Source organism: Vitis riparia, chromosome 12 (assembly GCF_004353265.1).
Source record: "Vitis riparia cultivar Riparia Gloire de Montpellier isolate 1030 chromosome 12, EGFV_Vit.rip_1.0, whole genome shotgun sequence".
In the NCBI taxonomy this organism is placed as follows: Eukaryota; Viridiplantae; Streptophyta; class Magnoliopsida; order Vitales; family Vitaceae; genus Vitis; species Vitis riparia.
Genome location: NC_048442.1, coordinates 14,257,232 through 14,283,983, shown reverse-complemented (window position 1 = coordinate 14,283,983; position 26,752 = coordinate 14,257,232). Strand labels below are relative to the sequence as shown.

Here is a 26,752-nt window from a genome sequence, read left to right as displayed (position 1 = left end):
AAACACATACTCTATACACTCTTTTTACAAATTGCACCACCGTTAATTAGATGATACCATATATATATATATTATCAAGTCTCATTATTTATAATCTAATATGATTTGCTTATACTTTTATATCTTAATTTTATTTATTTATGTTATTATTCAACGGTTTAAGTCTAACTATACAAATTCAACGGTCCATATTTAAATTTTGATGGATATGGTACCCTAACAATTTTCAATACATAAATATATTTCTTTTGAACTCTAACTTCCATGGTATTAACAAAAGCACAAAGACACAAAATTAATCTAATTGGGTTCGGCATTGCAAAGAATAAAACATTGAAATGACAATTGAAGAGTAATGCAATGGACAACGTCCATAAAAATTATGACATTCCAGTTAGAGAAAGAAATTCTCGTTATTTATAATATATGACTTATCTCATATGTTTAAATGTGCTTTTAACACATCAACATTATTTTGTCAAAAATAGAAAAATTCAACATAATAGAATTAATCTTTTATTGAAAATACTTGATGGTGTTTTTATTCGAATTGAAATGAAAAATGGATGAAATGTTTCCCATGATTTTCATGAGGGTGTTGATCCAAATTGGTAGGTGGGCTAGCTTTTGTCCTTTTGCTCTTATTCTCTTAAAAGGCCAATGATCGAGGTCTAGAATTATAAAAAAATGGGTTGAATCATGGACCCACAAAATTAAATTAAATAATTTGTTTCTTTTAATGCAAGGGTCATCCAAAGATTTCAGTTTTATGTATGAATTTCATAGGCTGATGAGAAAATGTTAGGTCCAAAGCATATGGCCAAAGTCTCCATCTAAAGTCAAAGTTCTTTTCAAGCACTCTACAGTGAATGAGCCTGACGTCATCAATTTCCTTTCCATTTCCTTGTCTGGCTACCAAGAAAAAGGCCCAAGAAGCGTACCCTTCATATTTCTTATAATAAATCATAATAACAAGAACATTCTTTCATCATAGCCTCTCCATATAAAATATCAAATATATCATAATGTAATTTATATTTGAAAAATAACATATTCATAATAAATTCTATAAAAATGCATATGATAATGATTTTATAAAACGTTTCCAATATTAAAAAATTTTTAAATATTAAAAATATTTTTTAAAATCATTGTTAAACAAATTTTAAATTTATTTTTATTATTATTTATCTTAAAAATAGGAGTAGAAATTATATGATATTAATCCATTATTTTGTAAACCAAACATAGTTTTTTTTTCTTTTTTTGTCCAAACAGGTTTTAACATTTAAAGAGTTGTCTTAAATTATTTTTATGTAAAACAAAATCTTCTTGAAAGTGATATGTGTATTTAAAAACTAAAATAAAATTGTTTGATTAAAAATTTGGGACCATGGGAAATATCAAGAATCCAATGGGTGTTACGAGGGTACAAGTGGTATTTCATCATGCTAGGTGGTTCATCCCCAACCAATGGTTATAGACAAATCTCACCTCCGGGTGACCCAATCAATTTGAAAAATTAGGACAATGGATTATTACCACAAGCAATGAGGGGCGGCAGATGAGTGAAGCGCAGCGTTTCGACGTGGTACGAGCCCCAACCAATGAAAACTCTCTACGTGGCACACGTTCAGTGCCAAAATATCAGCGAGCACCAAAAGTACCAGACAACTGAATCTCTTCAATCGTCTGTGACGCTAGCGCATCGTCCACCGTACTCCCTCCTTTCTCCTTCAACCTCTGCGATTCAGTTCTACTATTGGAGGTCCGCTACTGAATCTTTCTTCGTTCTACTCAGTGGTTTTTCTGTTTGGTTTCCGAGAATATTGAGGAAGTTTTGGTTTTTTTTTTTTTTATTTAAAAAAGGAACTTGGAAGCCTTGTATTTTATTGTTTTTTTTCTGGTGTTTGGTTCCTCGGAAAGTATACAAGTCAACGTAGTTAAGCTGGCGTTTGAACCAAAACAGGGGAAAATGTGAGCACTGAATATTTTTTTTTTTTCCTCTTTCCTTCTCCTCGAGTTTCATGATCGGGAAGCGCAGCTTAAAGCTTCGATTGGAAATTGGTTTCTTAAGTAAATATTTGCTAGTTTGATTTAAGCGGATTGAAATTTTGTTTCTTAGGATTTAAATCGAAAACTCTTCCAGCGATTGATTATTATTTGTATATTGCATTCGGTTGAAGATTCAGAACTATTGAAGAACTATGGTTCCATAGCCATTGAGTGTTGGTTGATTTGACACTCGATATTTGTTTTTGAACTTGAATCGTATGTGTTCTTTTAATGATTTAGTTTTGCTGTTGATAATTCTTTTTTGATGAATTTTAATTTTTCATTTCTGCTTATAGCTTATGTTAGTGTTCAATCATGGCCAGGTCTACAGGTGTTCTTTTATTAGATGGCGGCAATACTGGCTTCACACAGCTGCTATTGCCGCAATGTGGAGTTGATGAATCAAGGAAGAGCAGTAGAGAATCTCGGTTTCTCAAGCTCAATTTCTTCTCAGAATTTCTCAAAGTTCGAGAGGCCAACATGTCATCTGCCTATGGCTGATAAATCCTTTAGATTTCAAGTAGAGATGCGAAAGAGTGAATCGCCCGTGAGCTTAGGTACAAATGGACGAGCTACTAAAATGGTTCCCACGAGTGAGATAGTGAAAAACAGAACCCCGCCCACCAAAAAAGTAGAAATAGTGAATGGCTCAAGCCGGGTTGTTAATGGAGCAAGCATAGTGAAGAGAGATACTGCATCTGCCCTGGTTAAGGCACCAAAAATTAAAGAATCTAGAGATCTCCCACCAATGGAGGAGCTAAAGGTTCTGCCCTCTGATGAAGGTTTCAGCTGGGCCAATGAAAATTATAATTCCTGGCAAAGGTCTATAGATGTTTGGTCCTTTGTTATTTCTCTACGTCTTCGCATTCTGTTGGACAATGCAAAATGGGCATATTTAGGAGGTTTTACAGAAGATAAGCAGGTGAGTTTTGTTAATCCATTATGGCTGTGATCTTTTGCAGCTTGTTAAACTCCTGACCATGGTTAGATAATAGAGATCTGTTTCACTTGCTGCTTATGTCTACTATGCCCATTCTTCCACTTATTTATGGGTTATGTTGATTCAAAATATTTAGTTTACTTTTTTCACTCATAAAATTCTTTCTCATTCAGAAAAACAGAAGGCATAAAACTGCCTCATGGTTGCGGGAATGTGTTCTGCAACTTGGTCCAACTTTTATCAAACTTGGGCAGTTATCTTCAACAAGGTCAGATCTGTTTCCAATAGAGTTTGTGGATGAGCTTGCCAAGTTGCAGGTATCTCTTTGTTGTAGGCTTTGTTTTCTTGCATTCATCTACTTCTGGATATGGATTCCCTAGCGTATATGTAATTTTGTCCTTCACAAAAAGCATGTTGGCTTATAATTTTATGAACGTCTCAGGATAGGGTACCTGCTTTTTCATCAAAAAAAGCAAGAGGCTTCATTGAGAGTGAACTGGGAGCTTCAATTAAAATATTGTTCAAGGAGTTTGAAGACCAGCCAATTGCTGCAGCTAGTCTTGGTCAGGTGTTTGCTCTGTGTTTAACTGTTTATATTCCATTCTGTTTTGGTCCAACCTTGGAGAATTATGAAATGTTTGTTCATTTTATCTTGACCTTACGTAGCTTAAAGGATATTATTTTGCATTGTGGTATGATATCAAGAACAACCTCAGAGAGAAACTTTTTCATACAACAAATGGAAAAATTATTCAAGTTTAAAATGAAAAAGAAAAAAATAATACTAATAAAGGGTAGAAAAGAAATAAATCAAAGTGGAAACTCCATGGCTAGAACAATGAGGGGGGGAGCATCTACTAGCTGATGGTTGCATATAAGAGCTGAATGATGAAGTTAGACTCTTGATAATTTGAACTGACCAATATTCTTGGATATTACTATTTCCTTCTTGCAAATTTTTGTCCCCTTTTGCTGATTTGAATTTTGAAGAGTCCTTTTAGGTGCATCGGGCTGTCCTACATAATGGAGAGAAAGTTGTTGTGAAAGTTCAGAGGCCTGGTCTCAAGAAACTTTTTGACATCGACTTACGTAAGTGATGCACACTTTTATCATTCTCCTGTTGTTATCTTGTGGCTGTTTGTGATAATGAAATATGCAAATAGTCCTTTTTTCACAGTATTGGAAGATCAGCATCATTTGGTTAGTATAGTTTTGTTTCATATGGACATGGAGTTGACTCCAATTCCATCTGTTCCATTCATTTGCTTTCCTCAAATAGTTGGACTTGGTTCATGGCATCATGGACAATTAGTCAAAAGCCTATTACTGTTTATCTGATGATCGTTTTTAGATGTTGATAAAGCATAAAACTGACTAGATGACCTGCATTTATATTTACTGCCAGATGGAACTTTGAGGTTCCTAAATTGCAATTCAATAATTTTGGTTATTTTACTCAAATTTGATCCTACCTTCCAGGAAATTTAAAGCTAATTGCAGAGTATTTTCAGAGAAGTGAAACCTTTGGTGGTCCAACGAGAGATTGGATTGGTATATATGAAGAATGTGCTACGTAAGTACAAAGCATCTATCAGTCATTTTGTGTGTTTCTTTGGTAAGAATAGTTTTACATGCTGCAATGTGTAGCTCTGCTGGTAACATTTTATCATGAAAATGTTGCCCTGTATCCATAGAGTTGGTTCAAAGTTTTATGAGCTGCAAGTTTATAGTTGCTGCTGGTCACTCTTGCATTTATTTGGCTTCAGGATTTTGTATCAAGAAATTGATTATATAAATGAAGGGAAGAATGCTGATAGATTCCGCCGGGATTTTCGAAATGTAAAGTGGGTTCGAGTACCTGTATGTTTCTATCTGCAAAACCTCATGATTGTTGATGCTCATTTTCTTTCATTTCTTTCGCGGATTTATTATTATTATTATTATTATTATAATCTCATTGTCAATTGCGTACAGAGCAATTATTCTGTTCTTTTAAGTCTTTCTGATCCTTATTTTGAACCTTTTTTTTTTTCCTCTTTGTAGCTGGTGTTTTGGGATTATACTGCCACAAAGGTGTTGACCTTGGAGTATGTTCCAGGTTTCAGTCTTAACTCATGATTTTAAGGGCTACAGAATTGATTTTATAGTAGTAGTAGTTGATTTGATGTTACTTTTCTGAACAGGCATTAAGATAAATCGGCGGGATATGCTAGATGCACGGGGTTTTAATCGTTCTCGTATTGCATCACACGCTATTGAAGCATACTTAATTCAGGTTAAGGGCCATCTCCTGTCTAATTTTGATAAAACTTGAACCTTGTGATTAGTTCCTTGTGACATTCTTTGTGTAGATTATATGCACAAAGAAGAGTATGAGTTGCCTAATAATCGTCATGCATTTAAGCTATTGCTTGATAAATATTTCACTTAACTTTCTCTATGACTGAATAATTTTCTCTGGATTTGCTCATATATCAGATACTAAAAACGGGTTTCTTTCATGCTGATCCTCATCCCGGAAACCTTGCCATTGATGTTGATGAAGCAATTATCTACTATGACTTTGGTATGATGGGAGAAATCAAATCTTTCACATGGGAGAGATTGCTTGAACTTTTCTATGCAATTTATGAAAAAGATGCAAAAAAGGTTTGCTTTTACTTTCTCAATATTGATTTTTTTTTTTTTTTTCATTTTAAAGATTTTTGTTCATTAGAACTGAGGGAAAAAAAATGTCAACTGCAACCTATTATTGCTACTTCTCTGGAATTATTTGATTCTATTTGTCTCTTGCATATGCATGCTCGCTGTTTCTTGTTCTACTTGTATGCTGCCACTTATTTTCCTCAAATTGTCTACACAGCTAAGAATTCATTTAGCCATCTCCAAGTAGTTGGGATTCAGGCTCTCTTTTTTCAGTCTTGAAATCAATGACTATCAACCTCAACCTCTATATGCCACTTTATTAGGGTTATCATTCATAATCCAATAAGAGGTTTTTGGACGATTTGGAAGGCAAGGAACAAAGTTGCCTTTGAGGAGGAAGAGCTGTCAATTCAAAGGCTTAAGATTTCTTTTGTATATTTTCTTTGGTCGGAGACGAAATTGTTTATAAAAGATGGTCCTTCGACTTTAGTTGATTTTATTGGTTGGGTGGGAACCCGCTAAGGGTGTGGGTCGGGCTGCTCCTCCGTCCTTGGCTTTCAGCTAGGGTGTGGGGGGTGTTTTCTTCCTAGTAATCTTTAAGCCACTGCTTTGGTGGTTTTTAATACAATTATCCTTTACTTATCAAAAAAAAAAAGAAAAAAATCCAATAAGAGGTTTTTTGGTTTCCAAGTTGGAATGTCTAATCTTATGCACAGAGAAGTCTTAGATGGTACTTAGATTTTGTCGAATAGTCATAAATATGAACAAGCAAGAAGAATATATATCTATTAATCTATACAAATTCATGTGAAATTCTCTCTGTACTTTCATCAGGTATTGGACTTATGATTCTCTGGTAGGTTCACCTAGGAGCTCCCGTGGGAAAAAACATTTTCTTGATAAATTCTATTGATTATATTACCATAATAATCAGTGTTGATTGGAATTGGATCCCTGCATTCACTCATTATGATATCCCTTTTCTTTGTCCCTCTTTCTCTTCTCTTCTTCATTATTCCATCCTGAAAATACTGTAAGCCTGGCTGAATTGGGCTTAAACTGGCAAGCTGATATGTGCAGGTTATGCAAAGTCTTATAGATCTTGAAGCACTGCAACCCACTGGAGACATGTCACCGGTATGTCATCTTCATACTGTATATACCTATAAATGTCAGGATGAGAGCCCAACGCTCAATTACATCATCTTCTAATGATATATAGGTTTTCTAGGCACTCGTTTGCCCATCACTGAAATTTTTTTCCATTCTGTTCCTAGGTGAGGAGATCAGTGCAATTTTTCTTGGACAATTTGTTAAGTCAGACACCAGATCAGCAGCAGACTTTTGCTGCAATTGGTGAGGTATGCAAATATTTGATTAAAAACTGAATAATCATGTGAGCTCCTATTTGAAACAATTAATTTATTAATAGTGCACAGACAAAGACATGTGATCATTCAAACTTCTCATGCTTCAATAACTGGTAAAATGCCATTAGGCATAAAGAGGTCTCCAGTGGATCATTCATCATTGAAAACCACAAGAGAAGAATTTGCAAAAAAGAACAGTGTAGCCTATAAGATTTGATTGGATTGACCAAAAATTGATCATGACCATTCTTATCAGAAGGTCATTAAACTCGTTACATTGGAGGAAAGTGCATTATCAATTATTGTCTCTTAGGTATCAAGTGGTAGCATAAGAAAGAATGAGAGCAGAAGACAATGTTCTAGTAGCCTTTTGTTCTTTCAAGTAAGGAATGGTAAGTCCTTTGACTATTTTGTGGAACACATGTTAAAGAATTGAGAATAACCCAAGCACCATTAATGCCTATGTTGCTAACTGCTACCTTGGTACACATTTAAATGAGGAAAGCATGAGATGATTGCTCAATTTTTTCACTTGGTCATTTTAAATGATCCCTCCATGTTCTCTTTATGACTGATAAAGTAGGTCTTCTTTGTATTCTTATTACCATTTCAGGATTTGTTTGCTATAGCCACAGATCAGCCATTCCGTTTTCCATCTACCTTTACCTTTGTTCTGAGGGCATTTTCAACACTGGAAGGTGCTCTCTCTCTCTCTCTCTCTCTCTCTCTCTCTCTCTTTAACATGCACACATACAAATACATGCTTCCATAGCTTCATTTCCAAATTGAAAGTCACCAAATACCACTTCTCCTCATAATAGATTTTGATGCCACCTGTTTGGAAACTCCGCTGTTATCTTGAAGTTTCTCTATGTTTGCTTATACAAGTGTGTATATATGTGCTCATGCGCATATGTTTATGTTTCTGTGAGTAGATGAGCACACTCATCCTGATTGAATTGCCCACTTCTGACTGACTTTTCTTATAGGAATTGGCTACTCACTTGATCCAGATTTTTCCTTTGTGAAGATTGCTGCACCTTATGCACAGGTTCCATTCATTTCCATGACAATTTTATGCATCTTTTTTCCTCATGTGCTTCTCTAATGTTTCTAGTTTAGCTCTGATTATTCACACCACATACAGGAGCTTTTAGATACACGACAGCAGCAGCGAAGTGGGCCACAACTTGTGCAGGAGATAAGGAAACAAGCAGACGATGTATTATACTCTCTTCCCTTCTCACTTCAGTTCCTTCTGAAAATTGATATTGCTTCCTTTTACATTCTGCGACACAACTATGATACACCATCAAAAGATTAAAATCCCCCCCTATGAACATGTTCAGGCCAGAACCTACACCATGTCTATGCCATACAGTGTACAGAGGATAGAAGAAATTGTGAAACAACTTGAATCAGGAGACCTGAAACTTCGAGTTCGAGTACTTGAGGTAGCTCATCCCCTGAATATTTTAGAAGAAATAATTACTCTTTGGTTGATACTGTTTGTGGGAAGTTCTCAAGTGTGCCTGTTCTTGAGAGCTCAAACCCTCATGAGAAGAACTTGACATTGTTTTGGTTTGGGATTGAAAACAGTCTGAAAGAGCAGCTCGGAAGGCAACCATACTACAGATGGCTACCATGTACACAGTTTTAGGAGGTACCCTGCTGAACCTTGGCGTCACATTAGGCAATCAAGGCAGTCAAGTTATCGCAAATGGATCGTATGTTGGTGCAGGTAAACTGTTTTTAACCCCAAAAACTTTCACACTCAAATATTTCTTCCTCTTGCCTCTAGACATTTTCAAGTTTGCCTTCATCAACTTCCCTGTGGCTGAAATATCTGGTTTTATTAAAATGCAGGCGTTTTCTTGATATTGTTTATTAGGTCCATGCAAAGGGTGAAAAAGCTAGATAAATTTGAGAAGATGATATGATTTTCAATCCTGGAACTCATGGACTTGTAAAATAATTTAACCTCCGATTCTTGGTAATATAATTGTCCCAAATTTTTCAGACTTGCATACAGGAGCTCTATACACTACACGTAGGAAATGATTCAAGATGAAAAAAATCTATGCAACTGAAATCCAGATCTGTATGATTCTATGTAATGTAAATCAGAAACAGAACTTGAGATCAATGGAATAAATGAGCAACTTTGTTTTCTTTTTTCATTATTATTGTATTCTCCTTTTATTTTTTAGGTTTTGGACAAGGCAATTAACAAACCCTGATTCAAAACAAACGGTTTCAGAGAAAACTTAAAAGGCGCTGTTGGAAACTTGTGTCATGGTCAAGAACAGCCCAGAGATCTATACATGATGTTCAAAGGAATGGATGACCATCTTTTGAGCTTGTGTCATGACCAAGGGGAGCCTAGAGATCTATGCATGACAAACAAAGCAGTGTATCTGACCTAATTTGTCAGTTTCTCAAAGGATTTCTCTGAATATAACAGCAAAGCCTTCTTGCTACCTTCCATGAGTCAAAAGCTTGAATTGGCCTCAAAATGGCCAGGAGGATTCTTGCTTTTGGGTGCCAACAACTGGGGAATTTATTGGTCCATTCAAACCTGTAAAATATAATTATATCGGTTTTAAGCCAATGGTTTGCACAGGCAACAATTATCAAAAGAAAATTTTCATGGGAAAATCAGAATTGGTTATCTTACCCTTCCAACCCTTCAATTTGCCATTCCTCGGTTGTAAGCATCCACCTTTATCGGGGCAGAAAATTTTGAAACAGCTGTTAGGTGGGAAATAGAGTAGTGGCATCAATTACAAACTGCTAACTTCATTGTTGGGGGTTGTTCTTCATGCCTCTGCTTGTCAGTGAGGTTAAATGATCTAATATGAAGCAGCAGATAGAGATCAATTAAAGATATCAATTAAATGAATTAAAAACCCTAACAATCTTGTAATGACCCTCTCATTACCCGTGTAGATATTGTTTGGTCTGAAACCAATGGACTCCCACACTTTGAAAACATGTCTATAATATCAGGAACTCTTTTTTCTATTAGATGTGGGATATCACACATCCCTCCTTACATTCAACATTTTTTTGAGTTTACACATTCATTTAATATCGTTCTTTGGGATTACCAATTGATTAAACATAATAAATAAATAAATAAAGCCCAAACTTGTGACATTTAGTAACCAATTCACCCAAGAGCTTATTTTTTTAAATAGTGAACCAACAATATATATAAAGATGAGGATCCAATACAACTCAACAAATATTGACCATATCAGTTCAATTTTCAATCATTACAAAACTTGGTTCTATTTGAGGATTATAAAAACCGACCTAATTGATTCAATTTTCACTTCCTTCGTCTACTAACTAATAAAAACTGAACCAACCCAATATTTTAGTTTTATATCATTGGGTATGTGAAAGCCCTCTTGATACCACTTGTTAAGCCAATAAAAGCATTGAAATCAGTGGTTGAGTCAGCGAAAGCTCTATGTATGCAAATATTTTAATGAAAGAGCATAAAAAATAAAGTTAATCACACAATGATAAACAAGGTTTTAGCACGATTCAATTGTCTACCCCCACATATGAAAGAACATTTTATAATAAAAAATATTGTGGACAAAACAAATTCAACTATTGTTTACCCCCATAGATGATAAATAATATTATATAATAGAAAATATTATGCACATAAACAAATTCAACTATTAGGTCTTGAAACATTTCATATTTCTTCACTTTTTATATCTCCATCCTGAACCACAAGCTCTTTTGCTCTGTTAAGCATCTCTCACTCTTTTTCGAATCTCAATCTTAAACTACGAGCCCTCTTACTCCACCAGGTGTCACTCACGCTTCCTCACATCTCTATCAATCATCTATAATCTTCACAAACTCATATCTCTCTCATAATTTTTCTCCTCATGACATAAGATTATTTATAGAGGTATTGCTATTAACTTTCTTTATTCAATCTAATTTTACACCTATAAATTTAGAAAATATTCTATAAAATTTTTCTTTGACAAGAAAGAAATAAATTTCAATTAAAAATTTGAGACACTTCATGACTTATATTTCCTATGATCAATTATTGTCTAATTACGCATATGTATTTGTAAGCAAATAGGCCTCAAATAAGAAATAACTTCTAACAATCAATTGGAATGAAGGGCAAAATTAACTTTCATCTAACCCATCATTTAAAAAACTCACATCCATTTTGATTCAAGAATAAACAAAAAATATCGGTTTGGTTAAGTTCGAATCAAATTTTTTTACACCCAGGTACTTATTGAAATAAAGATAGCATGAGGGAAACTAAAGGATGAGAGAATACATTTGGAGGGGGAGAGAGTGGTCTTTGCCTTATGAGATGGTGGGCGTGAAGTAGTAGAAGAAGGTATACAACTTTTAGTTACAGTGAGGTATGGGTAGAGACTTCTGCTTCCAAAACAGTTCATATGCTTTCTAGCCAATGTTTTAAAGTAAGAAAATCAAATATGTTTTAAAGCCATGAGAGCTCATTAAGCGTAAAGTAGATAATATCTATACGAAGAAAGTAGAACATTATATAATGATATCAAAACCACTTCTCAACCCTAGTGTACAATCCTATAAGACATTACGAAGACATTGTGTTTGCATGAGGATAATTGCGACATCACATATTGGTTAAGAAAAAAAAAATCTTAATATTATATATGTGACACCTCGAACCAGAAGATTAAGGACACCACAATCATTTCACATGTCAAACCCAAGAGCCTAACATATAAATGACTTCAACTAACAAATCCATCATATACCTAGCTAATAGCTACCTCAAATTCATTCAAAACAATAATAAAATCATTCAAAAGGTTATGAATCTCTAATCCAAAACTAATTAAAATATCTAAACAATAAATTCAATGTGTAAGCATTTTTGTGTGTTGGCAATTTTGAGTCAAAATTCCAATTGTGTTTCTCCTAGCTCAATATCTTCAAATCCTCCGTTAGATTCTTATCATTTCCAAATTGTTAATGATTGAAGATTGCTAAAAGAGATGACAAGTATTTTTGAGGTGATGGATGATATCAAATATTGGTCAACCAAGTTTAAATATTTTATCATTTTTATTGAAAAATGGAATTGAAGCTTAAGAGTGTTAAAATTTGTATTTATATCAATTAGATCCATTTTTAATTAATCAATCCAAAGGGTAACAGTTCTTGCTATACCCAATTTTTTTTTTTATCATGTCTGATCGATCAAAGTTCAAGCATATCTGCGAATCTTCATTATTTTCCAAACAAATCTCAACTATTTTATGGGTTTTAAAAGCCTAATATTTAAGTCATATTTCCAAATTAGGGAAAAACAATTGTGAGAGCTAAGTGACCTCCCTTGAACTTAAAGTTCTTTACACATTTTGGGAGTATTTGGTTTGAAAGAAAATTTTATAGATGTTGAGTTAAAAATCTTAAAACAATAAAGTTATATCACATATAAATAAAATATAAAATTATATAATTTATTAATTTAAGATATTTAATTTATTATATTTTTAAGAAATTAATTTATTTGCACTTTGATAAATTTATTTTTATTGAAATAATAGTATACTAGATCTTTAAGTTTAAATATATAATTTTTTTATTATTAAAGTATATATTTTTAATTTCAACCATTATTTGTTATTTAATATTTTTTAATTAAATTTTAAAATTAAAAAAATAACTTAATCTTTAATTGGTAAAGCAGGTTTGAGTTCAAAAATCAAATCTCAATTAAGAATTAAGGTATTTTTTTTAATGAGATGGCTCTAAGCGTTGCTTGTCATTTCAAATCTCTGTTTAAAAGTGACTCTAAGGGTTTGTTGCTTGTCATTTCAAAGATGTGAATAGAGCTAAAACCAACCATTTTCCAAATTACTTGTAAAAATAAACAATCCAACATTTTCAAGAAAGGCATGGATGCCAGTCACTGTCATGCTTCCATTGACACGAAAATCTCAATTACCAGTGTCATGAAGAAGAAAGACTGACCCAATACCATGCATGGGATTAAATCATACATTTTTTTTTTCTATAAAAACGCTGTTTTCCCACCAAACTCCGAAGTATCAGCAAGCATCACAAGTACAAGACAACTGAATCTCTTCAATCGTCTGTGACGCTAGCGCATCGTCCACCCTACTCCCTCCTTTCTCCTTCAACCTCTGCGATTCAGTTCTACTATTGAAGGTCCGCTATTGAATCTTTCTTCGTTCTACTCAGTGGTTTTTCTGTTTGGTTTCCGAGAATATTGAGGAAGTTTTGGTTTTTTTTTTTTTAAAAAAATGTTTTTTTTTCTGGTGGTCGGTTCCTGGGAAAGTATACAAGTCAATGTAGTTAAGCTGGCGTTTGAACCAAAACAGGGGAAAATGTAAGCTTTCAATTTGTTTTTTATCTCTTTCCTTCTCCTCGAGCTTCAATGTCAGAACTATAGAAGAACTATGGTTCCATAGCCATTGAGTGTTGGTTGTTTTGACACTTAATATTTGTGTTCTTTTAATGATTTAGTTTTGCTGTTGTTAATTCTTTTTTTATGAATTTTAATTTTTCAATTGTGCTTATAGCTTATGTTAGTGTTCAATCATGGCCAGGTCTGTAGTTGTTCTTTTATTAGATGGCGGCAATACTGGCTTCACACAGCTGCTATTGCCGCAATGTGGAGTTGATGAATCAAGGAAGAGCAGTAGAGAATCTCGGTTTCTCAAGCCCAATTTCTTCTCAGAACTTCTCAAAGTTCGAGAGGCCAACATGTCATCTGCCTATGGCTGATAAATCCTTTAGATTTCAAGTAGAGATGCGAAAGAGTGAATCGCCCGTGAGCTTAGGTATAAATGGACAAGCTACTAAAATGGTTCCCACGAGTGAGATAGTGAAAAACAGAACCCCGCCCACCAAAAAAGTAGAAATAGTGAATGGCTCAAGCCGGGTTGTTAATAGAGCAAGCACAGTGAAGAGAGATACTGCATCTGCCCTGGTTAAGGCACCAAAAATTAAAGAATCTAGAGACGTCCCACCAATGGAGGAGCTAAAGGTTCTGCCATCTGATGAAGGTTTCAGCTGGGCCAATGAAAATTATAATTCCTGGCAAAGGTCTATAGATGTTTGGTCCTTTGTTATTTCTCTACGTCTTCGCATTCTGTTGGACAATGCAAAATGGGCATATTTAGGAGGTTTTACAGAAGATAAGCAGGTGAGTTTTGTTAATCCATTATGGCTGTGATCTTTTGCAGCTTGTTAAACTCCTAACCATGGTTGGATAATAGAGATCTGTTTCACTTGCTGCTTATGTCTACTATGCCCATTCTTCCACTTATTTATGGGTTATGTTGATTCAAAATATTTAGTTTACTTTTTTCACTCATAAAATTCTTTCTCATTCAGAAAAACAGAAGGCGTAAAACTGCCTCATGGTTACGGGACCGCGTTCTGCAACTTGGTCCAACTTTTATCAAATTTGGGCAGTTATCCTCAACAAGGTCAGATCTGTTTCCAAGAGAGTTTGTGGATGAGCTTGCCAAGTTGCAGGTATCCCTTTGTTGTGGGCTCTGTTTTCTTGCATTCATCTACTTCTGGATGTGGATTCCCTAGCGTATATGTAATTTTGTCCTTCACAATAAGTATGTTGGCTTATAATTTTATGAACGTCTCAGGATAGGGTACCTGCCTTTTCATCAAAAAAAGCAAGAGACTTAATTGAGAGTGAACTGGGAGCTTCAATTGAAATATTGTTCAAGGAGTTTGAAGACCAGCCAATTGCTGCAGCTAGTCTTGGTCAGGTGTTTGCTCTGTGTTTATATTCCATTCTTTTTTGGTCCAACCTTGGAGAATTATGAAACGTTTGTTCATTTTATCTCGACCTTATGAAGCTTAAAGGATATTATTTTGCAATGCGGTATGATATCAAGAACAACCTCAGAGAGAAACTTTTTCATACAACAGAAGGAAAAAATTATTCAAGTTCTAAATGAAAAAGAAAAAACTAATATTAACACAGGGTAGAAATTTGTAAACTCCATGGCTAGAGCAATGAAGGAGAACATCTACAAGCTGATGGTTGCATATAAGTGCTGAATGATGAAGTTAGATTCTTGATCATTTGAACTGACCGATATTCTTGGATATTACTATTTCCTTCTTGCAATTTTTTGTCCCTTCTGCCGATTTGAATTTTGAAGAGTCCTTTTAGGTGCATCGGGCTGTCCTACATAATGGAGAGAAAGTTGTTGTGAAAGTTCAGAGGCCTGGTCTGAAGAAACTTTTTGACATCGACCTACGTAAGTGATGCACACTTTTATCATTCTCCTATCGTTATCTTGTGGCTGTTTTTGATAATGAAATATTCAAATAATCTATTTCTCACTGCATTGGAAGCTCACCACCATTTGGCTAGTATAGTTTTGTTTCATATGGACATGGAGTTGACTCCAATTCCATCTCTCCCACTCATTTGCTTTCCTCAAATAGTTGGACTTGGTTCATGGCATCATGGACAATTAGTCAAAAGCCTATTACCGTTTAACTGATGATCGATTTTAGATGTTGAGAAGGCATAAAACTGACTAGATGACCTGCTATTATATTTTCTGCCAGATGGAACTTTGAGGTTCCTAAATTGCAATTCAATAATTTTGGTTAGTTTACTCAAATTTTATCCTTCCTTCCAGGAAATTTAAAGCTAATTGCAGAGTATTTTCAGAGAAGTGAAACCTTTAGTGGAGCAACAAGAGATTGGATTGGTATATATGAAGAATGTGCTACGTAAGTACAAAGCATCTATCAGTCATTTTGTGTGTTTCTTTGGTAAGAATAGTTTTACATGCTGCAAATGTGTAGTTCTGCTGGTAACATTTTATCATGAAAATGTTGCCCTCTATCCATAGAGTTAGTTCAAAGTTTTATGAGCTGCAAGGTTATGGTTGCTGCTGCTCACTCTTGCATTTATTTGGCTTCAGGCTTTTGTATCAAGAAATTGATTATATGAATGAAGGGAAGAATGCTGATAGATTCCGCCGGGATTTTCGAAATGTAAAGTGGGTTCGAGTACCTGTATGTTTCCATTTTACAAAACCTCATGATTGTTGATGCTCATTTTCTTTCATTTCTTTCTCAGATTTTTTATTATTATTATAATCTTGTTATCGTGTAATTGAGTTGTGTACAGAGCAATTATTCTGTTCTTTTAAGTCTTTCTGATCCTCATTTTGAACCTTTTCTTTCCTCTTTGTAGCTGGTGTTTTGGGATTATACTGCCACAAAGGTATTGACCTTGGAGAATGTTCCAGGTTTCAGTCTTAACTCATGATTTTAAGGGCTACAGAATTGATTTATTGTAGTAGTAGTTGATTTGATGTTTCTTTTTTTAACAGGCATTAAGATAAACCAGCGGGATATGTTAGATGCACAGGGTTTTGATCGTTCTCGCATTTCATCACACGCTATTGAAGCATACTTAATTCAGGTTAAGGGCCATCTCCTGTCTAATTTTGATCAAACCTGAACCTTGTGACTAGTTCCTCGTGATTTACCTTGTGTAGATTTTATGCACAAAGAAAAGTATGAGTTCCCTAATGACCCTCATGCATTTAAGCTATTGTTTGATGAATATTTCACTTAAACTTTCTCTATGACTGAATAATTCTCTCTGGATTTGCTCATATATCAGATACTAAAAATGGGTTTCTTTCATGCTGATCCTCATCCTGGAAACCTTGCCATTGATGTGGATGAAACGATTATCTACTATGACTTTGGTATGATGGGAGAAATCAAATCTTTCACACAGGAGAGATTGCTTGAACTTTTCTATGCAATTTATGAAAAAGATGCAAAAAAGGTTTGCTTTTACTTTCTCAATATTGATTTTTTTTTTTTTCATTTTTTTATTATATTAACATGATAATCAGTGCTCTAAGTTGATTGGAATTGCATCCCTCCATTCACTCATTATGATATCCCTTGTTTCATCCTGTCTCTTTCTCTTCTCTTCTTCATTATTCCATCCTTAAAATACTGTCAGCCTGGATGAATTGGGCTTAAACTGGCAAGCTGATATGTGCAGGTTATGCAAAGTCTTACAGATCTCGAAGCACTGCAACCCACAGGAGACATGTCATCAGTATGTCATCTTCATACTGTATATACCTATAAATGTCAGGATGAGAGTCCAGCGCTCAATTTCATCATCTTCTGGTGATAAATAGGTTTTCTAGGCATTCATTCGCCCATCTCTGAAAGTTTTTTCCATTCTGTTCCTAGGTGAGGAGATCAGTGCAATTTTTCTTGGACAATTTGTTAAGTCAGAGGCCAGATCAGCCGCAGACTTTAGCTGCAATTGGTGAGGTATACAAATATTTGTCTAAAAACTGAATAGTCATGTGAGCTCCTATTTGAAACAATTAATTTTTTCGTAGTGCACATTCAAAGACATGTAATCATTCAAACTTCTCATGCTTCAATAACTGGTAAAATGCCATTAGGCATAAAGGGGTCTCTGCTGGATCATTCATCATTGAAAACCACGAGAGGAATTTGCAATATAAGATATAGTTGGATTGACCAAAAATTGATTATGATAATTCTTATCAGAAGGTCATCAGACGCTTGCATTGGAGGAAAGTGCATTATCAATTATTGTCTCTTAGGTATCAAGTGGTAGAATAAAAAAGAATGAGGGCAGAAGACGATATCCTAGTGGCTTTTTGTGCTTTCAAGTAATGGATGTTAAGTCCTTTAACTATTCTTTGTTATTACTATTTCAGGATTTGTTTGCTATAGCCACAGATCAGCCAATCCGTTTTCCATCTACCATTACCTTTGTTCTAAAGGCATTTTCAACACTGGAAGGTGCTCTCTCTCTCTCTCTCTCTCATGCACACATACAAATACATGCTCCCATAGCTTCATTTCCAAATAGAAAGTCACCAAATACCACTTCTCCTCATAATAGATTTCGATGCCACCTGTTCAGAAACTCCACTGTCATCTCGAAGTTTCTCTAAGTACGCTTACATAAGTGTGTATATATGTGCGCATGCGCATATGTTTATGTTCTATGAGTAGATGAGCACACTGATCCTGATTGAATTGCTCACTTCTGAATGTGACTTTTCTTGTAGGAATTGGCTACTCACTTGATCCAGATTTTTCCTTTGTGAAGATTGCTGCACCTTATGCACAGGTTCCATTCATTTCCCTAATAATTTTATGCATCCTTTTTCCTCACGTGCTTCTCTAATGCTTTTAGTTTAGCTCTAATGATTCACACCGTATACAGGAGCTTTTAGATATACGACAGCAGCAGCGAACTGGACCACAACTTGTGCAGGAGATAAAGAAACAAGCAGACGATGTATTCTACTCTCTTCCCTTCCCACTTCAGTTCCTTCTGAAAATTGATGTTTCTTCCTTCCACATTCTGCGACACAATATGATACACACTATCAAAAGACTAAAATTCCCCCTATGAACATGTTCAGGCCAGAACCTACACCATGTCCATGCCATACAGTATCCAGAGGATAGAAGAATTTGTGAAACAACTTGAATCAGGAGACCTGAAACTTCGAGTTCGAGTACTTGAGGTAGCTCATCCACTAAATATTTTAGAAGAAATAATTACCCTTTTTTGAGACTTTGTGGGAAGTTCTCAAGAGGGACTGTCCTTGAGAGCTCAAACCCTCATGAGATGAACTCAACATTATTTTGGTTTGGGATTGAAAACAGTCTGAAAGAGCAGCTCGGAAGGCAACCATACTACAGATGGCTACCATGTACACAGTTTTAGGAGGTACCCTGCTAAGCCTTGGCGTCACATTAAGCAATCAAGGCAGTCAAGTTATCGCAAATGGTTCGTATGTTGGTGCAGGTAAACTGGTTTTAACCCCAAAAACTTTCACACTCAAATATTTCTTCCTCTTGCCTCTAGACATTTTCAAGTTTGCCTTCATCAACTTCCCTGTGGCTGAAATATCTGGTTTTGTTGAAATGCAGGTGTTTTCTTGGTATTGTTTATTAGGTCCATGCAAAGGGTGAAAAGGCTAGATATATTTGAGAAGATGATATGATTTTCAATCCTGGAACTCATGGACAGTCTGTCTTAGTTGTTAAATAATTTAATGTCCAATTCTTGGTCATATAATTGTCCCAAATTTTTCAGATTTGCATACAGGAGCTGTATACACTACATGTAGGAAATGATTCAAGATGAAAAAATTCATGCAACTGAAATCCATATCTGTACGATTCTATACAATGTGCATCATAAATAGAACTTGAGATCGATGGAATAAATGAGCAACTTTGATTTCTTTTTTCATTATTATTGCATTCTCCCTTTTTTTGGGTTATGGACAAGGAAATTAACAACCCTAATTCAAAACAAACAGTTTCAGAGAAAACTTAAAAGACGCTGTTGCAAACTTGTGTCATGGTCAAGAACAGCCCAGAGATCTATACATGATGTTCAAAGGAATGGATGACCATCTTTTGAGCTTGTGTCATGGCAAGGGGAGCCTAGAGATCTATACATAACAAACAAAGGAGTGTATCTAGCCTAATTTGTCAGTATCTCAAAGGATTTCTTTGAATATAACAGCAAAGCCTTCTGCTACCTTTCATGATTCAAAAGCTTGAATTGGCCTCAAAATGGCCAGGAAGATTCTTGTCTTTTGGGTGCCAGCAACTGGGGAGTTTATTGGTCCATTCAAACCTGTAAAATATAATTATATCGGTTTTAAGCCAATGGTTTGCACAGGCAACAACTATCAAAAGAAAATTTTTATGGGAAAATCAGAATTGGTTATCTTACCCTTCCAACCCTTCAATTTGCCATTCCTCGGTTGTAAGCATCCACCATTATCGAGGCAGAAAATTTTGAAACAGCTGTTTGGTGGGAAATAGAGCAGTGGCATCAATTACAACCTGCTAACTTCATTGATGAGGGTTGTTCTTCATGCCTCTGCTCGTCAGTGAGGCTAAATGATCAGATATGAAGCAGCAGAAAGAGATCAATCAAAGTGTTCAAAATCAGGGTTGATCCCAATCAGAAAACACCTAAGCCATTTGCTTTAAGAGATTGTCAGAATCCTCAGAATTTGCACCATTTTGGTTTCCATCAACCAAGTCACCTAAACTAGTTGTGTTTGAAACCCATCCAAATTTCGCCATGCTTCGCAAAACCTCTGCAGCTTCATCCATGTTCCCTGCTATTTGAAAGCCTCGAGCTATGATGCTACATGTGGGAAGACCGAGCCTAAATCCACTCTCTCCTATTTCATTAAGCAATTTCAACACTTCAAAAAATTCTTCTTTCTTGCATAGGGCTTGTATTAAGGCATCATATGCAGCTACACTCATTGGCATACCTTTCACCAATATCTCATCCTTCAACTTACAGGCTTCCATCACATTCCCTTCTCTACAATAAGCATCAATCATTACATAATAGGTCATTTTATCAGGTTCAATTCCCTTTGCCACCATCTCTTCAAACAGGGCAGAAACCTCTGACATGTTCCCTATGTTGTGGTAACCATGTAAGAGTGAAGTGTAAGTTTTGGCAGTTGGCATCACATTCCTTTCCTGCATTTCAAGCCAGAGTCGTTTCGCTTCCCCCATCATTCCTGCCTTGCAATTATGATCAATGAGGGATGTGTACGTGACATGATTAGGAATGAACTGTTTTTCTATCATTTCTTCCAACAGGCGGTTAGCTTCTTGCAGCTTCCCACTCTTGCAATACCCCTCAATTAATGTATTGAAAGAGACAGTGGAGGCAAAACCTTTTTCCAACATTTCTTGAAATAAATCCAAAGCTTTCTCAAATTTTTCTTCCTTGCAGCAAAAGTTGAGAATGACATTGTATATGAAAGCATCTGGTGGGACTCCCCTTAACAGCATCTCTTCTAGTAACTGAAATGCCGCAGTGGGGTTCTTAGATTTGCAATAACCATCTACCATTGCAGCATATGTTACACAGTTGGGTGTCAAACCTCTTCCCTCAATGTCATCAAACAAGTTCTTAGCTCTCTCAATTTCACCAGCCTTACATAGCCCATCAATCAAGATATTGTAAGTAACAATATCTGGATTAATGCCTTTTATGCACATCTCTTCAAGAAGTTGAAAAGCCTTATCAACATTTCCCTGTTTACAAGAACCAGAGATGAGGGAGTTGTAAGTGAAAGCATTAGGAAGCAGACCCTTCTCCTGGAGTTCAGAGAAGATCCCAAAAGCTTCATGCATTTTTCCATTCCTTGAGAGACCATGGATGAGCACACTGTAAGTTTGAACATCTTGTAGAACACGTCGTGAAAGAATAAATCTAAATACTGAGAAGGCTTCTGTCACATTTCCCTCTTTGCAGTGCCCTTCTATCAAGGCCGTGTAAATTCCAACATTTGGCAGCACGCCACAACTCAGCATTTCATTGAAGTACCTGTCTGCAATTTCCATTTCCCCTGCCTTACTATATCCATCTATAAATGCTCCATACGTATGAGCATTTGGCCTCAATCTTCTCTCCAACATTTCCATCAAGTAAGTCCTTGCTTCTTCCATTCTTTTGGCTTTGCAGAAACCAATTATAAGAGAGTTGTAGCAAAATACATCTGGCAGAATTCCTTGCTCCCTCATTCTCTCCAAAATCATTCTTGACTCTTCAACTCTACCTTCCTTGGCGTGAGCTGTCATAAGAGTTGTGTACACAACGGCATTTGGTTTCAAACCATTCATAACCATTTCCCGCAAAATAGCATTGGTTCCTTGGAGGTTTCCACATCGGCATAGACCATTAATTATCACACTATAAGTCAACACTGTCGGTGCCAGTTTTCTCTTCTTCATCTCATCCAGTAATTCAAAAGCACGAGCCATGTTCTGCTCTCGGCAGTGCCCTTCAATCAATAGACTATAAGTTTGGGAATCAGGTTCCACACCCTTTTCCATCATCTCTTGCATGATTTCTAATGCCTTCTCCATCTTACCAGCCTTACAAACCCCATTAAGAAGTGTGTTCCATATGATTAAATTTGCCTCAATACCACAAGCGACCATCTCATCCTTAATCCTAAAAGCCTGTTCTATATCACCCTGTCTCATGAACCCATCAATCAACGCATTATAGGTGATTGGTTCTGGCTTCAGACCCGCATCGATCATCTCCAATAACATTAATTTTGCCTCTCTTGATCTCTTTTCCATGCAAAAACCATTAATAAGGATATCATAAGTATAAAGATCAGGGACCAAGCCCTTGTCAACCATAGATCTCTTGAGCTCAATAGCTTCATCAAGAAGCCGTGCTCGACACAAGCCACCGATAATGACATTGTAGGTAACCAAATTGGGACTACAACCCTTTTCTCCCATCTCCAGAAGTACTCTTTTTGCATCTTTAACATTTCCAACCTTACAGTGAGCACTAATCATATTAGTGTAAGTATACACATCGGGCAATACCTTATGCACACACATCCCATCAAAAACCTTCCAAAACAACTCCACCTTATTACCCTTCAACAAGTCTCCCAATAATGAATTGCAGCTCAACAAACTGGGCCTAAATTCGAAATTTTTAGGACCCAAGAACACATTAACAGCTTCAACCAAAAATCCCATTTTCCTATAAGAATCCATCAACATATCAAAAATCACAGAATTGGGTGACCCATTACAGCTTCTATAACATTTAACAATTGAACCCAAAACAGCCAATGGGGAGTCAGAATTTCTTATGATACATTTAATCAAATCGCTTGCAGGCCCATACCAGTTAGAGTTGCATAGATTAACAGCAAGGGCTGACAACACATCCAAGTCTTGTTGGGCATTACTAGTACCCATTTTGTGTTGGGACCAGTAGAAGAAATTGAGGAGGCGTTTGGGGTCACCCACCTGGTTTTGAAGAATAACGGAGCGAATTACATCCGTGTTTAGCTTCTTGGGTATGTCTGAAGATTCCATGAGGGCTTGCCAGTTGTGGGAGTTGAGCAGGGTGGTGATTTCTCGTACTGAATCTTCGTTTTGGGTGAGAGCCTGTGAGGACGAAAAGCTCGCAGCTTTGTGAGAAATGGGTCTGGGCTTCGCCATGAAAGATCGGCATGTGAGCCTCCACATCTTGGGAAAACGGCTATGTTAGGGTTCAGTAGAGAAGGGAAACTGGGAAAGAGAAGATTGAGAGAAATTTCGAAGAAGTTGTGTGATTGTGAATAAACCAAATCCTAGGCCATGAATCTGTGATTTTCTAAAACCCTAACCCTTGGCCATAAATCTCAAATTCTCACTTCCATGTCTCTGCTATTTGTTGTTGTTTGGCCCTTTTTTTTTTTTTTTTTTTCCTCCTCATTATATTATGAAAAAAAAAAAGTAAGTTAAAATACATGCTCATAAATTCATAATGTTACTTTATTTTAAAATTTTACTTTTATTGCAATTGGTCCAAATTATTGAAACTGCAAATATAGTTTTTAAAACAATAAAAATAAAATAAAGATCTCTTACCATAAAACCTATATTTGGTTTTTGGCTGTGTATTTCAAATTCATTTCATTTATTTTTTAATTTTATATAAAAATTAAATAATTTAAAAATACATAAATTTTTAATGATTTTAATTATATTTAATTTTCTCTTATATTTTTTTATAATAAATTAAATATAAAAATTTATTTTTAAAATATTATTTTCCATTCCCAAGTATCTTTCTTAACCCAAATATAGTATAAAAACATATATCTTCTTTATGTATATAGAGTGGCAAAATTTGATACAATTCATTAATACGATTCAAATCGGATATGTTTTTGCTGTTTGAGTCAAATTTGTGTTGTTCTGTCTTATTTAATAAATAGGTAATTTTTAAATCAACTTGCATAATATAAATTTGACATGAATCGAATTATTTAATAATTTAAATGATTAACTTAATTATAATTTTAACTTATTTAACTCATATTTGACTTACTTTAAATTTGTTTTTAAATAATTTGGTCAATTGAATAGTATATATGTTTAGTTGAAATATCAATCATATAAACTTCTAATTCAATCTTATTATTGAATAGAAGAACTATATTATTGAATGAATTACACTACTAATTGTATATTATTTGAGTTTATGTTTTCGATACAATTATTATTCATTTTGGATTTGGATTAATGTATGAAATATATTATTTAGATTTTAATATGACACAAACACAAATTCACCAACACGAATTCACCCCTACTCATACATTTAATCATAATTCAAAACTTTTTTTTTCCTAAAGTATAAGTTGAAAGCATAAGTGATTAATATTACAATGAAACAAATAATTAAACTAATGAATTTGTTATATTTATTTAATAATAAAAATTTTTAAATTATTTTCAAATCCAAACAATTTTTTTTTTTTTACTTGTTGTAGACGTCAAAAAATTTGTAATTTATGTGTTCTCAAAGATCGCGGAACCGATAACATGCTTAGGCATTAGGGTATGAATATTTGCATAGTGTAATGAAGATAATTCAACCTAATTGAGATCGAATAGTGGAGGATTATGAAATATTCTAAGATAAAAGGAGATTATGACATTGCATCAAGTAAAATTTTTCATGGTTATGTTTGATTGTTATACCATAAAGTATTACATCGAATGAGATATGTTACGATATAATTACATCTAGTTTGTAAAGAAATAAAACAAATAAATATAAACCTTAATATTTTTAAAATGAAAATTATATTGCACCATAATATTTACTAATAAAAAAAGCATGAAATCTCTCATATATTATGATTTAGATAATAATTTTTATTTTTTTTATCAATAATGTTAATGATTAAAATATTTTAAATTTCAAAATAAAAATATTATATTACATTGTTAATTAGATGTTATATAAAATAATAGATATATTAATACAATTTTATGGTAATTTTTATAAATATTTTTTTAAAACAAATTTATGTTAAATAGAAATTTAAATTTTTTAAATAAAAATTACTTGTTTTAAAAAGTGTAAATCTATGATTTGTGGGTGTTTGATTTAAGATGAAATGCGATAAATGATAAAATGATTTGATCAACTTAATATAATATATGTGTGGACCTCATATTTTGTACGATGCGTTACTACTCGTTGGCGTGACTCGTTTTTTTATTTATTTGGTGAAAATTTTATTTATTATTTTTTTTTTAAAAGACTTGAAGTCGCCACTTATTTTTGTTTTATTTTTTTTAAGGGAAAACAAAATAAGGAAAAAAAAAACCCCTAAGTGTGACTTCTTATTTGGAAAAGACAGTCTATGGAAAATCAAAGTCGGGTTCAAGGGTCAAGTCACCTATTGGGAAGATATGGTGGTGAGCCATAGCAACCCTTTAAGTCCCAAAAAATGGGTCTCTATTAAATAAGGTGAGGCAAGTGTGATAATTAATAAGGAAGTTAATTAATACCAAGAGATAGTCATACAATGAAAACAAGTCATGCATGGAGAATAAACAAAGTGGGAGTAAGATTATACCTTAGTAGCAAATAATAATGTGTTATCATGAAACGGGATTAGTGCACAATCATGAATACAAAATATACCGCATGTGTTACAAAATAGAGTAAGAAATCCTCAATGACAATTATGCACTTCACTCAAATCATTTTTAAAGAAAATATCTCAAATGTTGGGCCCTCACCAAAGCCCAATTGATTTTGCATGAATTGATTCCACAAATTCTATTATTTTGGAATTATGAAAATTGCATTCATGCTTATTGAAAATCGAGAAAATAAAAAATTATTTGTAGATTAAAGAAAATTTGTGAAGATGCTTGCTTGGAAGAAAACGACAGCAAATTTATTAAAAAAATGGGATTTTTGGTGATTCTAATCCTTAAAGAGAGAAGGAAAATTAAGGACTTAAAATTATTTGGAAAAACGAGGTGGTGTGAAAAATATTTCAAAAACCGAAGTGGGATTAAAATTATTCGATAAACTGGAGTTTTGAAAATTATTTGAAAACTAGAGTTTTGAAAATCAAAATTTGACCATTGGAGTTTTGAAAATTATCCGAAAATTGAAGTTCTAAAAATTATTTGAAAATTGGAATTTTGAATATTAGAGTTTTGAAAATTGGAGTCCCAAAAATTATTTGAAAATTGAAGTTTTGAGAATTAAATTTAAAAATTAGAGTTTTGAAAATTAGGGTTTCGAAAATTAATTTTTTAACATCAAAAGCCGAAGAATTAAGAGGATAACGCACACGTGTACTTCAGGGTGGTACACTGAAAGATGGCCATGCATGAGTAGGGCCTTGATGGAGAGGTAGGTGGCATGCATTACTATGTCAATTACCCATTCTATCTTCTTTAATTGACAACCACACAGAACAGCATTTGATTGATTAAGTGGAAATCTGTACCCACCGAACTTCGTAGTTTCCTTGGAAATCTCACCTAGTTTTCTTTTCCCGACTACTTCTCGACACTGGTATTCTTATCAATAGATTCACTGAGAGAGGATGCATTTTGCTCTAATCCACTAATCCCAGCATGTTATTCACATATGTGCAAAGATTTAGCACATTTGAACATATGTTTTTCCATCCGTGCACAGGTTCAGGAGGTGGTTCTCAATGAGTTGCACCAGCTTGCTGCCAGTCAATGCTCTTTGTGGAATCTGATTGGAAGATGAGCTAGTCTCGAACTTCCTAAACATTTGTCAGACTTCCAACTGAGA

General features: G+C 34.6%; 3 protein-coding genes across 6 annotated transcripts; 2 read left to right on the top strand and 1 right to left on the bottom strand.

Annotated features, from left to right (window-relative positions):
- The first annotated feature begins 1,682 nt into the window (after positions 1–1,682).
- On the top strand, positions 1,683–9,191 carry LOC117926493 (protein ACTIVITY OF BC1 COMPLEX KINASE 7, chloroplastic-like). 2 transcript variants are annotated; one of them, XM_034845594.1, is made up of 18 exons: positions 1,683–1,768; positions 2,379–2,977; positions 3,169–3,312; positions 3,438–3,563; positions 3,997–4,084; positions 4,475–4,568; positions 4,762–4,855; positions 5,039–5,093; positions 5,179–5,270; positions 5,474–5,644; positions 6,722–6,778; positions 6,919–7,002; positions 7,625–7,709; positions 8,001–8,062; positions 8,159–8,233; positions 8,361–8,465; positions 8,611–8,752; positions 8,878–9,191. In XM_034845594.1, the coding sequence occupies exons 2-18, from the start codon at positions 2,402–2,404 to the stop codon at positions 8,949–8,951; spliced, it is 2,124 nt and encodes a 707-aa protein (XP_034701485.1). In that variant the 5' UTR covers positions 1,683–1,768; positions 2,379–2,401; the 3' UTR covers positions 8,952–9,191. The 2 variants fall into 2 exon arrangements, with proteins under 2 accessions (XP_034701485.1, XP_034701486.1); XM_034845595.1 differs by lacking the exon at positions 1,683–1,768 and adding an exon at positions 1,879–2,271.
- On the top strand, positions 1,714–19,354 carry LOC117926494 (protein ACTIVITY OF BC1 COMPLEX KINASE 7, chloroplastic-like). Of its 3 annotated transcripts, none has more exons than XM_034845597.1 (18): positions 1,714–1,768; positions 13,632–14,230; positions 14,422–14,565; positions 14,691–14,816; positions 15,227–15,314; positions 15,705–15,798; positions 15,993–16,086; positions 16,268–16,322; positions 16,407–16,498; positions 16,703–16,873; positions 17,099–17,155; positions 17,296–17,379; positions 17,799–17,883; positions 18,156–18,217; positions 18,314–18,388; positions 18,516–18,620; positions 18,763–18,904; positions 19,030–19,354. In XM_034845597.1, exons 2-18 carry the CDS (start codon positions 13,655–13,657, stop codon positions 19,101–19,103), a joined length of 2,124 nt encoding a protein of 707 aa, XP_034701488.1. In that variant the 5' UTR covers positions 1,714–1,768; positions 13,632–13,654; the 3' UTR covers positions 19,104–19,354. The 3 variants fall into 3 exon arrangements, with proteins under 3 accessions (XP_034701488.1, XP_034701487.1, XP_034701489.1); XM_034845596.1 differs by lacking the exon at positions 1,714–1,768 and adding an exon at positions 13,115–13,230; XM_034845598.1 differs by lacking the exon at positions 1,714–1,768 and adding an exon at positions 13,286–13,411.
- Positions 19,326–23,338, bottom strand: LOC117926492 (pentatricopeptide repeat-containing protein At5g61990, mitochondrial-like). The gene is made up of 2 exons (XM_034845593.1): positions 19,847–23,338; positions 19,326–19,747 (listed from the first exon to the last, which is right to left on the bottom strand). The coding sequence occupies exon 1, from the start codon at positions 23,152–23,154 to the stop codon at positions 20,092–20,094; it is 3,063 nt and encodes a 1,020-aa protein (XP_034701484.1). The 5' UTR covers positions 23,155–23,338; the 3' UTR covers positions 19,326–19,747; positions 19,847–20,091.
- Between the last annotated feature and the right edge of the window lie 3,414 nt (positions 23,339–26,752).

What these genes read in the sequence shown, in the direction of transcription:
- LOC117926493 (XM_034845594.1), top strand. Translation starts at nt 2,402, where the DNA reads ATGGCGGCAATACTGGCTTCACACAGCTGCTATTGCCGCAATGTGGAG. An exon ending in GACCTTGGAGTATGTTCCAG is followed by an intron (nt 5,094 to 5,178) that starts GTTTCAGTCTTA and finishes TTTTCTGAACAG; the next exon opens with GCATTAAGATAAATCGGCGG. An exon ending in GGCATTTTCAACACTGGAAG is followed by an intron (nt 7,710 to 8,000) that starts GTGCTCTCTCTC and finishes CTTTTCTTATAG; the next exon opens with GAATTGGCTACTCACTTGAT.
- LOC117926494 (XM_034845597.1), top strand. Translation starts at nt 13,655, where the DNA reads ATGGCGGCAATACTGGCTTCACACAGCTGCTATTGCCGCAATGTGGAG. An exon ending in GACCTTGGAGAATGTTCCAG is followed by an intron (nt 16,323 to 16,406) that starts GTTTCAGTCTTA and finishes TTTTTTTAACAG; the next exon opens with GCATTAAGATAAACCAGCGG. An exon ending in TTGAAGCATACTTAATTCAG is followed by an intron (nt 16,499 to 16,702) that starts GTTAAGGGCCAT and finishes CTCATATATCAG; the next exon opens with ATACTAAAAATGGGTTTCTT.
- LOC117926492 (XM_034845593.1), bottom strand. Translation starts at nt 23,154, where the DNA reads ATGTGGAGGCTCACATGCCGATCTTTCATGGCGAAGCCCAGACCCATT.